General features: G+C 34.1%; 1 protein-coding gene across 1 annotated transcript in view; it reads left to right on the plus strand.

Annotated features, from left to right (window-relative positions):
* The window catches only part of LOC129987606 (zinc finger protein 423-like), a 50,054-nt gene extending 33,134 nt beyond the window's left edge, over positions 1–16,920 (plus strand). Inside the window, exons 7-13 of the mRNA XM_056095565.1 lie at positions 1,257–1,752; positions 3,789–4,204; positions 7,082–7,663; positions 9,285–9,558; positions 11,114–11,353; positions 14,977–15,188; positions 15,795–16,920. Coding sequence (XP_055951540.1) covers positions 1,257–1,752; positions 3,789–4,204; positions 7,082–7,663; positions 9,285–9,558; positions 11,114–11,353; positions 14,977–15,188; positions 15,795–16,229 — 2,655 coding nt within the window. The 3' untranslated portion in view covers positions 16,230–16,920. The remainder of the gene's footprint in view (positions 1–1,256; positions 1,753–3,788; positions 4,205–7,081; positions 7,664–9,284; positions 9,559–11,113; positions 11,354–14,976; positions 15,189–15,794) is intronic.
* The last annotated feature ends 2,041 nt before the right edge of the window (positions 16,921–18,961 follow it).

An 18,961-nucleotide genomic window follows, 5' to 3' on the forward strand; every position in this document is an offset into this window, starting at 1 on the left:
CGCCAGTGTTGCTGTTGCGGCGGTCCGGTCATTCCGCCTTATGGTTTAAATCCGTGTGCCTTCGTGGCGGGTCGGAGAGTCAGTTGGTTGACTTTCCCTTAACATGGTTATGTTTATACGCAGACATATTCGCTATACATTGTGACATGTGAGTTGAAGAAATTGCATAAAGCTCTATAGGGTAAACCATTGCATCTGGATCTCCCGAACTGAGATTGTATTTCTTGGGTTGTATGTGCTCACTGTAAAGAATATTTTAGAATTTTAATTAGAATTGTTTTGTTGAAAACTAATCAAAATTCTAAGGTCTTCTTTGACTAATTTCAGAGTATATTATTGCACAAAAAATCATTTTTACACCTCTACAAAAATCGGAAACTCTTTAGTGGGACCAATAATATATTGGTACAATTTTGTCGGAAATTTTAACCTTTTAGATGGTGACTTTCACTTACCATTCAAGACGGTGCATCATTTTGAAGTTTTATTTATTTAATTTTGATTGATAAAAGTGCCGAGGGAGTAGAAAGAAGGTTTAGTTTAGTTTAGTTATATAAACGTCCCGTTGTAAAGCAACACTCGGGCTGTTTTGGGACGGACCTCGCAATTTTGAACAGCGTTCAGATGACGAGGATGACACCTGAGCTGGCACCCCCTCTCCACACCACACCAGGGGGGGACGTTTGGCATGACGAATTTAACGTACAACAGACCCCCTTACACAACGGTTCTTCGGTGGAATCGGGTCTCGAACCTGAAACCCTACGGCTCACAAGCCGACACCTTACCACCAGCCACCGCGGCCTGGAGTAGTAAGAAGATGCAAATTAATTAAATGGGATAATTCAACTTAAAACAATTATATATATTTATTTCTCGGTGCAATAAGCAATCTTTGTATTAGGTGAATAATTCTGTATCAAATTACTTTTCCGAATGTAAAGGATTAATAAATTTGGAGAAATATTTTTAATATATTTAATAAAAATGAATATCATTGTTTTAATTGTTGGATTTGTTTTCAGGTGCGTTGAGACGATATTTAATAATTTTTGAAAAGCCCGTGATAGCTTATATACATTTAAAATAATTTTTAAAGACATACTAAAGATAGATAAATCAAGTCTGAAACATAATCATGATGTATGATATGTCGAACAAGAGGTTCAAATCTTTTTATTGCATTTCAGTTAATTTTCCTTTTATTTTCAGCTTTGTATAATATAATGATAAAACTAATTATGCATATCTTCCAGGTCAGCATCCAAGTCCATTTCGCTGTCAAGCACAGCAACGAATGCCGATCTTTGAAGTGTACTTCTTGCAGCGCTTATTTTAGATCCGAAATGGAATTCCAGGTGCACGTCAAGCTCAACCACCTGTCTTCCAAGAACTTCCACTCCAGAACTTCCAATAGCACCACATACCGGTGTCTCCTCTGCGATCAGATCTTCCCCAACGAGGTTCAGCTTCGATTCCACACTTCTACCCATAAGAAGCAGTTCACTTGTAGTGCTTGTGGCGACGCGTTCCATGTTGAATTCCTCCTCGACAGACACATCCAAACCGTCCACCAAGGAATAGCAACTTCTTCGCCACCAGCGCACCAGTTTATCGGCCACCCGAGTGGCAGCAGTCCTGTTCCACCGCATGTAATACCACCACCAACTTCTGGACCTACGACTGGACAACAAAACGAAGAAGCACAGAATCTTTGCACGAAAAAATCTACGAATGGAAACATATCAAGAGGTAACTAAGTGTTTTGGTTTGGATTTTTCCAGTGAAAAAAATAGGATTTTTCAGAACTTATTTTTAAAAAAAATTTTAGTAATCAAAGATTTACAGTTGTGGAAACATAATTTTTGATCGGAATCAATTGAAATTATTTATTTTATAGAAATTAAAGGAATATTTATGAGTATAAACAAAATACTCCCGAGATTTATCACTCGCCTTTTATGGAAAAAAATTTAAATGGCCGTAATGGAAATCGATAATAGTTATATCTATTTTTTCTATGTTTGTTTTAGCTTTTATATGAACAGTATTTTTTAATCATGACTTAAAAATTTTGTAGAGCTTCTTACCGCTTGTAAACATTCATTTGTGAGATATTCGCATTCTTGAAGTTGCTTGAAGTTGAGAAAGCACAGCTAAGATTTATAAATAAAGAATTTCTATTTATTGTCAGAAAAAATATTTTATTATCTTTTTGCATTTTTTTCCTAAAATTTCGAATTTTGATTAATTTAAAATAAATATTTTACTTCTTAAACCTGTGGAAGTTTTATGAATTTTGTTAATTATCTTACTGCAACTCATCTTTTTTTCTTTTGGCCTTACATATAGAAAAGATTGTGCAATAAGATATAAAAATAAATTAACAATCTTTTCTCTATTTGCATAAAAAATTAACTCTTCAGCTGCTTATCCCGCGATTTCCTAGGGTTAGCAATCAGTCTATTTTCTATTGCATCTCGCGTTTTTCGCAGTTTAGGGTGTTTATTTTTACGATTACAGATTTTTATTATATCATATTATTATTGCATAACATATAGTATCAGTTCACTTTATTAGAAAAATATTTGAACTTATTCACAAAAATCATATCTAAATAGTGATTTTAAAAAATTACGCAGACAGAGGAAAAATGAAATATAACCAAAATTGGAAAAGATATGTTGTATCCTATGTCCGGAGTGGCATCTTATTAATTATGCAATTAGGTTCTTTACATTAAATTTACAGTGAATGAAAGCTTTTAACAATTAACATAAATTGCTTTTTGTCCTTAGTTGTTCGTATGATTAAAACAGAAATCCCAAAATTGTTTTCTATGTGAATGCGAGACTGGAGGCAGATGACTAATTGGTGTTATCATTATTTTAATCCTTTTTATCCTCGTTCTCAGAAAAAAAAAAAAAAGCATATTAGTGACAGACCACTCAAATTCAAGTGGAAAAGAAGTTAACCGGCCGGAATAGCCTGGTTTGTAGAGCGTCGGATTCGCGTCCCTTAGGTTGCGAGTTCGAACCCTGCTGGCCGAAGATTCCCCGCGTGCTTGGTGGCTGACGCGCGTTAAATCTGTCGTGGTCACAAAGTCGTCCACTGGGGGTACAGGATCAGGGGTGATCGTTTTCTGATTCAGGTCTAAATTACGATCTGTGGTTGAGTGAATGAAATGCGTGAATGAAGTCCGCCCCGTAAAAAGGGTTGTGACGTGTGTGTAGCTAAGTCGTTCTCTTGGCCCTAGATGGCGCTACTATAGAAACAAGAGGCGCTCCCCCTCAGGCTTAAATCGGCTGTCTTCGAACAGCGGGCTTGTCCATGGCAAGTGGCATAAGAAACAACAACAACAGAAGTTAACCTCTTCATTCCTCATATTCCTCAATGGGCAATACCAAATCGTCCATCCGGATCCATTCACAAGTAACCACCATAGAATGACTGCATGCCAATACTACTACCCACCTAACAACCCTTTCTGTATATTTGACTTTGGCGTCGTTCAATATATCTAATTTTGGCAACCTTCACCCATATCGAAACTGAGGCTTAAATAACACTATTTTAATCCTTTTTATAATCTTTCTCAGAAAAAAAAGCATATTAGTAACAGACCACTCATTTTGTTCAAGTGGGAGGGAGGTTAACCTTCTCATTTCTCATATTCCTCAGCGGACAACACCAAATCGCCCATCTGAATCCATTCACAAGTAACCATCATAAGATGATTGAATACCAATCCCTTCATTCTCTTAAACCTTTTTCCTTACTCTCTGCAGGTGAACAGCTAACTTCAAGCGAACCAATTCCAGCAACTGTCTCAACTTCAACTCCAGCAAATTCTCTTCAACCTCCTACAAATGCCAATTCCAAGTCGCCTGCTGCGAACAGGTCTGATTACCGCTGTGACATTTGTGACGTCGTGTGCACGTCTGAATCAGGCCTTGCGGCTCACAGGCGGCAAGCTCACCATGTTCGGATGCATAAAGAACATAAATCCGGCAACGGGTCTGCCGGATCGACTACAGTCAGTCTGTTCTGTGCTTACTGCAATGAATCCTGTAAATCCAGAGGAGAGCTGGAGAATCATATGAAGGCCCATACGGCGACGCCAAGCAAACATAAGTGCAATATATGTGACGAGATATGCCCGTCAGCGACGACTCTGGCTGAACACAAGCTTACGCATTGCAAGGTGAGTATTTTTAAAATCTTTTTTTCATCATTAATCATTTTACAATAATTTCAACTAATATTTTTGCTGCTGACTGCTTATGAGATAATTATTCCACGCCATTAAATATCTTTATATACCTGAGTAATTTAATTTCAGTCTTGCTTCCTGAATAAAATATATTTTCTTTTTTTCTAAAAGAGGGCACGGCCTTGTTTTTTTTTTTTATGTAGATTTCTATAGAAGCGAGACTTTCTCTAAAGCCAAAACCGCCATTCGTTTAAAAGTCATTTATATATATATATATATATATATATATATAATATAACATTATTTTATTTTGAATTACAGAATGCAGTTTGAAGACAGTGAAGATACTTTTTACATTTTTAAATTCTTTTTAATCCATCGGGAAAGCATAATTATTTATAAGAAGGGGCGGACATGGCATGTCCGCCAAAGCGCAGCACAAAAACGGAAGTGGGGAAGAAGCGAGAAATAAATTATCCCTCGTCTTATATAACATGAGATATGGATAGCGAAAATATTTCTTCATAGTGCCAATATATTATTAAGATTCTGATAGGGACTTCTGGCGCATGTCAATCACATGTAAAGGAAACACAGGGATCTTTTAAAAAGAATGTGCTTACTTGACAGTTTTCTACCCCTTCACACCGAACGTGTGAAAGAGTAGGCATTTAGCCGATTCAGCAATTTTATAAAGCTTCTCTTGAATTAATTAAGTAGAGAAAGTGGAATTGGATCACAAAATAAGAGAATATTTTAGAATGAAGTTACTATGGGCTAAATTAAGATAAAATCTTGGAAACTAATTAAATTGAAATTAAGAGCTTAAAATATCATTATATATATATATATATATATATATATATAATGTTGTCAAGTTAAAGGATAGTTAGAGTAATTTTGCTTGGATTTTAACTGGCTTGGAATATGTTGTCAGACATGTAAAGATCTCGAACGAGTTCGTAAATGGCCCATTTAGTTCAAAGGGGGTTGGGAATGGTGGAGGGGTTGGAATTTTCATTTCGCTATAACTTTCTTAATATGGAAGATAGAAAAATAAATCCAATGATCCAAATTAGCACCTCATTATTGCCAACAAATTTTATATTTTACGTTTTTCGATAATTGCAATATCTTAGAAGTTAGGGACTGAAAAGTGATTTTCAAGCCCAAATATTGACCGTTTCTAACATCAACAATTTATGCTGCCAGATAGTAACTTAGATGTAAAGGAATCCACCTTTGCCTTCCAGCTTGTTTTAATTTCATAGCAAAGTAAAAGTAAGGTATAAGCATTATCACAACGAAGGAAAGAAGCTCTACACATTTACTTAAATATAAATTCTTCAATTTTGCGAATTCATTCTTTTAAAAATGTATGAAAGATACTCTGGAATAGTGACAAACAAACACATTTATCTTTTTAAAAAATATCAATTAATTTACTTTTAAGATAAAGAAACTATTCGCCACTATGTACTTATCTCAAGATTTGTCTTATTTCGTAACAATTTTAGAAACAATTTAAAAAAATAATTATGATATCTCCAGTTTAATTTAGATATAAGACAATCTAAAGAGCCAAATGCTAAATCCCAAAGAATACGGTTTTGAAAAAGAAAAAAAAAAAGGAAGACAATGAAATATCATTTTATTATGGAAAAAAAAATTAATCCAATTTTTCACATGTTTTTTTATTACAATATTGAGATGGAAAAAAAACACATTTGCAAAACTATTATTGTGGATAATATTCGGTCGCCAATTAATTATCCTTTTTTTCTAAATTAATGACAAAAAAGCCCTCATTTGCAAAAAAATCAGAAATTTATTTATCTTGCAGAATTTGCAGTCTCTTTGTACTTCATAATAATAAATGCTGAAATAATGGCAATCCGTTTCTATTTCTTATTCGAGATTAGATCTCTTTTATTCAATAAATTCATTCCAAAAATCAAATAATTATATTATCTCAGAAATTCTATAGAAATGAGATATCTTGAATAATGATTAGGATTTATTTTTATCACATTAGCTAACTTTTAGGGCATATATTCAATAATTTCATTTTCACCACGTTCAAAAAATAATTGCCCTCTTAAATAGTGTCTGAGTTGTGTCATTTCCCACGCCTCTGAGAATGTCATAGGAGTAATTTTAATTATCTTGAACTGCGCCCTAAGAAGTTCTTCAATTTCATTTCTAACTTCACTCCCGAAAACGGAAGATCCCCTTTATAAACTGTCAAAACTTCTTAAACTTGCTCTTTCGTCCTCTTTTTATCTCATATTCTTAGTGGAGGACTTGGGGTCATTTCTTCTTCAATGGTCATGGCTCGGGTTCGCTCACAACAATATCGAAAACTGCATTTGTTTTCCATTTTGCAAGTTTAACTGAATTATCACCGATTCCACTTCATGCAACAACGCTACAACAGTTTAACATGGAATACACACACACACACACACACACACACACACACACACACACACACACACACACACACACACACACACACACACACACACACACACACACACACACACACTCACACACACACACACACACACATCAATTGCTTCATTCTTTCAATGCTATTAATTAAGATAATTTATTCGATATCAGTCACTTAGTAAAAGTAAGAGCATTTATCTGAGCATTAATTGACTTTTACTTACGTTGAGGTTAAGTAATTTTTGTTGATTTGCGCTACTTTTTGAAACCATGTTCTTTAACCCTGATTCAAATTGAAAAATTATTTTATATATGGCAATTGATATTCATCAAGTGAGCATTAATCAATTCCAATATTTCACATACATGATTTTTGGTACTAACTTCAGTCAACAACAATACCTCATTTTCTAGGTGGTTTCCGGAAGTACGTGTATAGTTTGTCGTGTGCAACTAGCCAATGAAGACCAGTTTTTGAGCCACATTCAGCAACATAACACAGCTTCACCTAACACTAATGGCAATGGTCTGCCGGTACCGTGCGTCGTTTGCAGGCAGACTCTGGTTGTGGACGTCGAGGTTAGGATGCATGCAAAATTCCACCTGAAGAACGCTTCCTTCGAACCTTCTCTTGGCACATCGGCGCCATGTTGTGTGTGTTCCAGAATGTTCGATCCAGGAAATTTGATAATCCGGGCTTCCGGTAAAACTTCCGATTCATTACCTCCTCATACATACATGTGCAAGGAGTGTTTCCATTCAAAGGGAGAAGGCGAGTCCGGATTACCGAGGTGCACCGAGTGCAACGTTAAATTTGAGACATTCGCTGACCTTGACAACCACCGAAGAACTGTGCATCATCACGTAGAGGATAAGAAAACTTATCAGTGCATCAAGTGCCAGATGTCGTTCGAGTCGGAGGCGGATATTCAAGCTCACGTGACATGCCATGTTCTGCATGAAGGAACTCAACATGAATGTAAATTGTGCCATGAGGTATGTTACCATTTAATTATTGCCTTCTCGTATAAGTAGTATAGAGACAGTACAGTAATCGTCAAAAAATTCGAATTCGAGATTTTGGCGAATCTTCAAGTTTTAGACCTTCCTAAGTGCTAAGAACACAATTCTTGTAAATGTCCGTCTGACTCTCTGTCTGTCTGTGACAAAAATAACTCAAAGATGTTTTGAGCTAGAAGATTTAAATTTGGTCTTTACACCAGATTTTCAGATTTCTGTCAAATTTTCAATAAAATCTGTTACGAAAAAATCCGTCTGACCGGCTGGTCATATATAAGCTTGCACGATAGTTACAAAACGAAGAGAACTAGATGGGTAAAATTCTGTAAAAAATTTTAACATCTGCAGCGTTGAAACCTATCAAATCTAACAAGGGGTTGACTGTCTGTCGATTTGTACTTTTAGAAACATGTTGTTGTTGTTTCTTATGGTACTTGCCATCGACAAGCCCGCTGTTACGAAAACAGCGATTTTAAGCCGGTGGAGGAGCGTCTCTTGTTTATTTAGCACCATCAACTAGTTCCAAGAGTAAGACTTTTCTACTCACGCATCACTCATTCGCTTGCACAACCCCTTTTTACAGGAGAGCACATTCACACATCTCACAGATAGAACAATGGAAGAACAACCATGCCCAAACCGGGACTTGAACCCAGGACGCCCAGATCACGGCGAAGACGGGCTACCCTTATGCCAGGACGCCGGCTTAGAAACATGTAAACGCGATAATTCAAAAGCGCAATGACTTAAATATATCATATGTGGTATGGGATTTTGTGACTAAAAGTAGAGTTTTGTATCAAATCTTTATTTCAATCGGTTTACAAAAACTTGCCTAAAGCACAAATTCGATTTTCGGATTCTATTAATCCCATGCCATGGATTAATCGCCAAATAACTCGCCAAGGATAACATGATTGATTCAGTAAAAATGCTAGATTCAAGCCAAAGGTTAATATTTCGTAACTATTGTTCGCCAGTGTCATGCAAGGCGTTCTCTGGCATGACAAGTTTATTAGAAACTATCCGAGAAAATTTTAAGGATACCACTCTCATTGGTTAAATTATTAAATGGATTTATCTGGAAATTTCTCAGTTTATATGCGAATATAAACGATGAGAAAAACTATTCAGCATTTTTATTGGACTAAATCTCTGATAACTAACAATTAAAGAAAACTGTTTAATTGGGCATCATGCAAAAAAATGAAAGTTACTCTGTTTGCAAAAATATAGGAGCATAAAGGAGTATGCTAAGAACCATATCATAATCTACATTTTAAAAAAATTCTTTGTTTTTTTCTAATTGTTATTTGCTCAACTCTGATTGTTCCAAAGGTAAAAATTTTAGTCTACCAATAAAGAAGGCTAAGGCCAAACCAACAAAATTGAGAGCTATTTAAAACTTTAGATTTTTTTAAGTAAACATTTGCCATTAGGATTGTAGGAACAGCTTTAGCACTCACGCTAGAATCATTCTTGCCTCTACTGTGTCCAACGTTATAGCACCAGATTGTACATTAAAACAAGTGTTCTTATTCATTTCAACGATTGCAACATCTCAACATGTTTCAGCATTATTGAATATCTCCCATAGGTTTTGGATTCCCCCTCAAAGCTCCAGTGCCACTTGATAGAGCACACTTTTGAAGGTAGCTCCCATTTCACGTGCTACCTATGTGCATCTGTCTTCACCAGTTCACACCTTTTACAACGCCACATGCTCGACCACGGCCTCGATGCCCGACCCTACGACTGCAGTGAATGCCGGCAGAAATTCTTCTTCAGGGCTGAGCTGGAAAATCATTCATTCGTGCACATATGGGAGAACATGAGCAGGCTTCAGACATCTTCCAAACCTGCACCAAAAGGTGAGTACGACCCTGAGATGAGAAAATATATCTTCAATAATTTCTTTACATATGCAAGACAGTGAAGATGATACAGGGAAGGCAAGTAGTGGTTTGTTGCCCTTATTTAGAATTGAAGTTTTCAGACTAAAAGTCTTAATTTCCTCCGTGTTTTTGTTCTTTTTTGTGGAATTTATAAAAGTCAAAAAATAATTGAGAGTAAAGATACAGTTATTAATTGCAGAAATGTGATTATGATAAAAAAAAAAAAAGGCAAATCTTTTGTAACTGCCTCTTTGATCTGAATACAATAAACGTCTTTGAAATTCTAACGATTATCAGATACTTAATTTACATTTATGAAGTCTTTGATGATACTTAACCACTTAACTGCTTTTGACGAGTATACTCGTCATGGAAAAAATACATTTTGAGGTATGACGAGTTTATTCGTCAGGAGTAACAAGTGGTGACAATTTGCAGTTTGAATTACAATTTCGGTAAAAACTCAAACATATTCATAAATTTCAAGATGTTTAAAATATTTTGATTCAAAGTCCAAATCAAAGGAACAAATAAAAGATTATTATGTGTTGTACCATGTCTTGCTCAATATCATTCTCTAAGAACAAATTAAATTAATAAATTAATTTTTTGCGTTTCTTTTCATTTATATGCAAAAAAGTATGTTAGTTTAAGTAAATAAATAAATATGATTATTGAAATAAAAAAGATAATAGTCATTTCATTATAATATTATTTCATATTACACATACTCTCTGTTTGACGAGTGTACTCGTCATCGCTAAATTTTGCGACACAATTTAGATTCGCATTTTCCGAAGATGTCGTAACAGTTAATTTATATTTAAATATAAGCGACATCAGATATACAGAAAAAAGAGCATGCATATCTTATCAATCTTTTATTTTTTTAATACATCTTTAAAAAAACGAGAGCTTTATTTTTACTTTTTAAGTTAAATTGCTTGCGTATGTTGTATACTCTTTCAGATTTTCGTAAAAGTTTATTTTTTGATAACCGTTTATAAAATTTAAACTAAAGAGATCATGGAGGCATAATTCTTTGAACTTCCGCAATTTGAACAAAAATTTTCCTCGGCTATCTTGGTGAAATTTCTTACATTGTGGTTTTTCAAATCACCACACAGCGGCTAACTTGCTGATGAATGATAATTATTTTTTTTTTTAATTTTTAAGTAATAAAGCAAATTACTATGCCTACAATACAATACACTTTTAAAATTCTGTGAACCTCCTTTTTTATTATAATGCTTAACTTCTTAACGTCACACCAAATCAAGTATCCAGTTCACCAAATATCTCATCGAGTTTTCTGAATTATCTGCCTGCCCCCTCCTGAAAAGTTACAGTTACATCCCAGTTTCCACACTTTAAAGAATTTAACGACAGAAGGAATTCCTAAAAGTTCTTATATCCTAGAAATTTAAAGACTTGATTCCACATTAAGTCCAGTTTCAGATTCTGCTGCAATATTTCTTGATATTTTCTGAACTACCTGCCAGAATTTGATTGATGATTCTCCTTTTCACAGGTCAAGGCAATGGTGAGAGTTCGCGCCTTCTGTACGAGTGCCAAAAGTGCCCGTGTGTCTTCGGTAGCCCCGTGGATCTGGCAAAGCACCAGCAACATTCCCACGGCCATGAGGCCGGCAGACCTCACTTCACGTGTCCGAGCTGTGGAATGGAATTTGGTGGCTTAGATGACCTGAGAGGCCATATGATTCTAATGCACCCCACCGTCGGTCTGGTAGATGCTTTTCCTTCGGACAGAGGTAATACGATTCACGAGTGCTCTTACGGAGTTTGCCGTTTTTGAGTCAGAAATATAAATTAACAATTCTGATACGCATTTATGCCTCGTATAATAAAATGAATTCATTCCATTCTATAATCCATGATTCGTTTGGTCCAGTTGCATCGCTAGCAGAAGAAACGAAACTCACATATTACACAGCAAAATCAAACTTGGTACTTTCTTAAATTTAATTCCACGGTCTTTTTCAGTTTATGAGTATATGTATCTTACGGGGGGAACCTCATAATTCGGGATGAGAAGTTACCGACATGGAGGTTCTCGCCACTCTGGTGAGTACACAAAAAGGTGAGGGTGAGGTCATCCCATCGATGACGAGACGTACTTCCCAAGGGAAAGGTTGTACCAAGGCCGGTGATAGCCCTTAGAACTCAACCCCAGTTCCCGCCAGTGTTGCTGTTGCGGCGGTCCGGTCATTCAGATTTTTCCGTGTGCCTTCCGGTTGGTCGGAGTATCCAATTTGTGGTTATGAGTATGCTTATAGCATGACACATTCGTAATCTATCAACAATGTTCAATAGGTAATTATTCAAGGCTACTCCACATCGTCTAACTAAAGGTATTCAGGTTAAATTTGAATGACTGGACCACCGCGATAACATTGGCGGGAATTAAAGTTGAATCCTAAGGGCGCATAACTGTTGACTCTTCCAATGGGAATCACGTCCCTTCATCAAAAGGAGGTAGCCGACCCCCCCACCATTTCTGCAACCACCAGGGTGCCGAGAACCAACTACCATGCTTCTCAAACTTCTCATCCTCATATAAGTTGCCAGCCGGTTCAATGGTTAATCACAAATTTACTGCTCCGACTCGCCATAAGGCCCATGGATAAAACTGAACGATCGAACCACTGCGACAATAACGCTGGTGGTAACTGTGATTGAGACCTAAGAGCTATCACCGGCCTCGGTACAACCTTTCCCTTAGGAAGCACGTCCAAACATTGAAAACTGGTAGCCGACCCCCAACATTTCTGTACCCACTTGGGTGACAACCACCATAATGGAAGATTCTCCTCAAAATTTTTGATGTGAGCCCAGTGGGAGAAGTTTATTGGATAAATTCAAATTGCAGAAACACTATCGTAATTTAATTCTACTATAACAGGAAGAATTCAATGATCGTTTGGTTCGATTGCTTTCTATTGCAACCAAAATTATTAAAACTAAATGTTTTACTGCAAAATCAAACTTGGACATTCCTCAATTATCTTCATAGCTTTATACTCTTAAAAAATAACAAGACAATTTCGTGTTATTTCTTGGATACGAATTAGTTAACCCTGCTGTTTGCGCACTATCGTAATTTTCTCTTCACGTTATAATGGATTAAAACGCGTCATCAATTACAAATAGGATCATTGGCACAAAAGATAATTCACCTTAAACATCATAAAAATATTATCCTTTATTTTTCTGATAACTTATATAAAAGTTTAAACATAATGTTTCAATATTTTAATGTGCAAGTTGAATATGTTTAGATTAACAGTGACAATTCTTAATAAAAGTTTTCAGTTGGCCATATTAGTTACCTTCGACATTTTGCAATCTCAACATATGTTAATAACATTATGTCTAGAACTAATTGGAAAATTCTATATGGAACAATTAATGACACGTCATATATTTATTTGTAATGTTTATAGACTGACATATAAACTATATATTGCGAGCTGCATGTTGCCACATTTAGGATGAAAAATATTGCAAAGCCCTTTTCAAATCAGATTGTTGGAACTAAAATGATCAAAAATGGCATTTATTACTTTGGGGTAGTGAAAATAATTTTTTTATTAAACTTTTAATTAAAAATTATTTGAAACTTTAACTTTTTCTTTCAACGACTTCAAAGAATATAAGAGCATAGCAATCACTTTTATACTATATTAAAATTAAAAAAATATATATTTTTTCTGTGATATCCAATTATTTTCTTCTCTACTTAAAAAAAAAAATCCCGAAATATTTTGAAGTATATTTTACAACAATACTTCCCATTGCCTTTGTAACGACGCTTCTATATCGGCACGTTGTAACGAAATTAAAAAGAATTTTACAGTTTACTTTTCGCTTGTGCATAATTAAGAGTAAATATTAAATTAAAATAAAGTGTGGCGAATCAATCATAAAATAATATCATGCTTAGATGTTTCAGATACGAATCTTCTGTATTTTGCATTTATTATTTTTATAGTTTTGACATATTTTTATTAACTTTATACATTATAAATTTAGGACCAACTAAGCGACAGGGCGTTTCGTAGAATTTGTTTTGCATTCCAAAATAATCCATTCAGATCTATTTGAACGAGCTGCATGATTTTAAAACACTAGTAAGGCTTATCGAATTTGCAAATCTAGACGGAATTAAATCGATGTAAACAGAAAAATTTGGTATATATTAATGCCCAAAACAGACCCTGAAATGAACTGTAAATTGAAAAAGAGATTCATAAATATTCAGAAGCAAGAAATTGATGATTTCCGAGGTATAATTTCTGGAACTACACGGCGGACTGAGCATATCAGTTCATGAAATATTAATAAAATTATTGTTAAATCAATGCTTAATGCAAATTCAAGAAGAGAGTGAAATCACATCTCTGTCATCTCGCATTCACCCAGTGTCGGAAGTACCACAAATAATTGATTTTCTATTTTTATTTAGGGTTGTATTTGAGTGAATTCAAAACTTCACTTATGGATATAATGATTTTTATTATCATGTGAGAACAAATTTTATTTTGGTTTGAGGTTTTTGAAATGACAAAATGCACGGGCAGAAAATTAGCGATTTGTAGCTTTTGAGGCATCATTTTTTTTAAGGTTATTAGAAAATGATAAATAAGGTTATCACATTTGACGACTTATCATCAACAAAAAGTTACAACTCAGAACGGATGTCCACCAAGTACTCTATTCTCCTGTCTGGTCAATAAAGGGAAGTGTCGTAATAAGTTATCAGCCAAAGAAAAACAGAGAAGAAAATGGGAATGAATGCGAATCAGCGAGGAGAAATATCGAAAGTTATATAGATAATTTTTTTAAACTTTCATTTCAATTTTTCTAGCTGGTAAAAAAAGTTTTGGAATTAAAACGATTTTAAGCTGGAAAAAAAAAAAAAAAAAAAAAAACATCGCTTTTCTAAAAGTTGATGATTGCGCAATATAATAGTCATGTGATCTTTCCAAACTAGTTTAAACCCCTCCTCCCAAAAAAAAAAACGCTTTGAGAGAAAGTTTGAAGTTCGTATGATTTTAAGATGGAAAAAAAATCGTATTATAAATATGGACGCGTGCGTAATCTGATTGTCACGTGATTGTTTCAAACCGTTTTAAACTTCTTTACGAAAAAAATTCTCCCCTCGAGAAAAAAAAATTTAGAACTCGATTGATTTTGAAATGGTCAAAAACCATCGATTTTCTGAATGCTGGTGATTGAGAAATATGAGTATGTAGGAACATGTTTTTCTGTTCCCACATACTAATTGTTTCTAAATATGATAACTTCAAATTTACGATAGCAGATTTCAATTTTATTCATTTTATTTTTTCAAATTTTATTTTCTTTCCCTCAGGTTCCCTTAAGGATCTCTACAAATTTGATGACGAATCCGTATTGAAGGAAAAGTCCTTGAGATCATCCCATAATAAAGGATGGAAAGAAAAAAAGTCATTTGACTGTCCGGTGTGCAAGAAAAAATTTACGAGAAAAGAGAACAGAAAACTACACATGAAGTCACACCATCATGTTTCAAGTTCTAAAACAGTGAAGAAACCAGAAATCAAGGTAAAATAACGTGCTATAAATTTTATTCTTATTTCTATATATATATTACATTTCTAATAATTTACTACTTCTGTTCAAAAATGTTTAAAATAATATTATTACAAAGGACAATTGTGATAGGAGATTGTTGAAAAAAAATGTATATGTATGTAAGGAACCTTTTTTTCAGTTCTATAAGGGTTAAATATATCTCTTTATTTTTATTCCCGAGATATCAAACTAAATACGGGCAAACTGTAAGCCATGTGCAGCAACCCTACCCTATAAATCTCTATTTATTGCATAAGTTGGTATATTTGTGTAGCTGTTATTTAACAGAGAACCTTAAATCGTTTTATAATAATGATCTTTGTAACGCCAATAGTAAAACGGCGTATATCGCCATCATTCATTTTAGATAACAACTCCTGTCGAGGTAGTACAGCAGTTGTTGCCTAAAGTAAGTGATATAGTATATGTAGTGTAAAGTATTGCCTAAAGTAATTGATGTAATGATGTAGTATAGTATAGAAAAGTATTTTGAAGTGATTCGCTGAAAGGTACTCCACGCTGATTTAAACAAAATTATATATATATATAATATAATCTCCCACATTGTCATTTTAGGAACAGAAAAGGACAGACATCACTTCCACCACGCATCCTTGTGAATCATGTGAAGAGTCTTTTCCGTCCACAGACCTTCTGAGAAGGCATTTAAGAGACTCCCATGGGAAAACATTCGAACACACATGCATCGTCTGCAACCAGCCTTTTGAGAACGAGCAGAGCCTTCAAAGCCACCAGACAGACGAACATCGTCCCCAAGTCCTGGAAAAGAAAGTTGATGGAGATGAAATAGTGACACTGAAAACCGAAACTGAATCTTATCCAACGTCACCTGAGCCATCTGGTTCGAACTATCGCCAATCAGGGTCGAGCTCTGGGGAAGGGGAGAGTAACCAAACGGTAACCATGAGCGAAAGTGAACTGGCCACGGAGATGCTGGATTACAATGGGCCAGAAGAGAGAACCAACCTTCCAGCAGAGGTAGTAGCGTGAGAGAATATTTGCCCTTCAGTGACCTTTAAATCTTCCCTGCGATGATAAAATGCGTTTTCAAAGTTCCGCCAGAGATCAAAGTCTATATGGGCAAAGTCTATATGACAAGGAAATGTTTATGAAACCTTTCCAGAACAGTTGCCTCATCTAAGACGAATTAATCATTTCCAATAATATCCAGACTTAGGCTTGATCGAAGATACCTTGAAGATTATGAGTACTAATGACTGTTGGAGGATTTTATTTGTTGTAATTTGTTCACACTGTTTAAATAACTATAAACACCAAACCGTCCTGTTATCCTTCGTCAACTTGAGCATGACCCTAGTGCCAAAACTCTACATCGGTGCATAGAATTTAATGTTTTTTGTAAAGTTGATACGACTCTCGCATCTACGCTCACGTAGCCCCAGTGTCAGTTATTATTTATACGGTATAAAAGTCTGCATATCAAAACTCTTGATGTTGTAAGTGGTAAAAGGAAGCAAAAATTGAATTGTTGATTGAAGTTTGTGATACCAGAGTAATGCTGGGCTCAAGAAGCTCAATGGAATACCGGTGCTTTTGATATTTTAGACACTTCTATAAGTATTTCATCCTGTTACTTGTATAAATATATTTTCATTATTTTGGATTTGATTTCCAAAAGAAAAATGTTATCTATTTATTGGGCTTTCCTTAAACATTTCACGTTGCCAAATTTTTCTTTCAAAAGGAAGAGGTATTTGTGTTTAATGTTCGTCTCAAAGACATTTTGTAAGAAAAAAATTAGTTTAGTTTTTATAGAAAAAAGACATTTAGCTTACCAAAACTTATGTTTAAAAAATACCAAGCTTAAAAACTGCTTAGAAAATTAAGTATATTTGGTATATTATACTATCATCAATATTCACTCCATTATAAGTTTGGCTTAGTTTATCTAAACAGCAAACTTGCATCTAAATGCATTAAATCCAATAAATCAGTCATTTAAAAAATCAAAAATGTATTTCTATGAGATAAAAAAAATACTAATTTATACTATTCAAGGGCCATTTTAATATTTTAAAGTGTCATTTAAAAATTAATTGAATGCAAGTTTAATTATTTCATTCATAAAACAAAGATAATAAGAAAGTTATATGGCGTCTTTAATTATTCAAATTAATGTGATGATTCTTTTCAGATTCGCACATTTTTGAGTTTTTTATCGTATAATGTTTTGAAATGTGAACTCAATACTTAAATCTTAATACATTGCTTAAAATGATATTTATTAAAATTCCTCCTATTTCAGTCATATAATGACCTATATTGTTGACCTAAATATTATTCTCCTTTAACATTTCTCGTCTATAAATACATTTTATGGTTTTTAAGGAAATAAAAAACTAATAAAAATAGGGAAACGCCAGAATTTTTTTATTGTCTAGGCGGATTCGAAGGTTCTACTATAATGAAGAGTTTAACAAGTTACAGAATTTTATGAACACTTTAGAGTCTTGAATTTAAGCTTGCTGTTAGCTTGGAACTATAGGTAAAAAAATTGAAAAACAGGAGTTAGGCAGAATCCAATACAATTAAAAAATTTCAGTAGACTTACAATTTTAAAAAGTAAATAAAAAGAGGTAAAGGGGAAAAAATGATATTTTGCTATTATTTCTAATAATTTTCTAGAATTTTTATTCATTTACATGGTTTGTAAAATTGACCAGAACCTTGCAAAATTTCACAAGGCGAATTCTTAAAAACCTATATTTTTCCAATTAAATCTTGTTAAATATTTAATATGAGTTACTTTATTTATAAATGGAACAGTCTGCTATTTATTAATAAGTAAAAATGGTTTAATCAGTTTTCAATAAAATTTTGGATTATTTTTCTTAATTTATGACAGAAAGACAAAAATCGGGATTTTCCTTGCTTACCAGTACATTTGGCCACCTTGACAGTAATTAAACTCGTTAATAGAAAACCTAAATTATTATACTCAGTATATAACAAAAAGGCCGAAATTGGGTTATCCTTACTTATCAGGACATTTGTTCACTTTGACAATAATTAAACTCATTATCAGAAAATCTACTTTACTAGACTCAATCTGTAACAAAAATGTCCTAAATCGGATTATCCGTACTTAACAGGACATCTTGTCGCTTTGACAGTAATTAAACTCATTAACAGAAAATCTAAATCAAGATTATTATATTCAGTCTGTTATAAAATGTCTGAAATCGGGATTATCCTTACTCATCAGGACATCTGGTCACTTTGACAGGAATCAAACTCATTAACAGAAAATCTAGATTATTAGACTTAATCTGTGACAATAAAGTCTGAAATCGAGATTATCCTTACACATCTGGTCCCTTTGATAGAAATTAAACTCATTAACAGAAAATTCTAATTAAGTTCTTAACTCTACGACAGCATGCAGTTAATATAATTCAATGATATGGGTCCTCTTTACCTGATATTAAAAAAATCTTCCAGGATCATTCATTTCTTCAGTGCTTTCAGTGAATTTTAAGTATTTACTCCCGGTGCTAAGTGCTTGAATTTTTTTCCAGTCCTCAAGTGTCCTTGGAAAGAGCTTTGAGCTAGAAAAAGAAAAAAAATGTGTTTCCCATATCAAACATATGTACATATCTGTAAATTGTGTGTTTAATGGGTGGCATAAACTGTTAGCTCTTTCCTGCTTTGGATTATTTATTCTCTTTCCATAAATTAGTGAGTCTGTTTATCAAGAATTT

Source organism: Argiope bruennichi, chromosome 10 (assembly GCF_947563725.1).
Source record: "Argiope bruennichi chromosome 10, qqArgBrue1.1, whole genome shotgun sequence".
Lineage (NCBI taxonomy): Eukaryota > Metazoa > Arthropoda > Arachnida > Araneae > Araneidae > Argiope > Argiope bruennichi.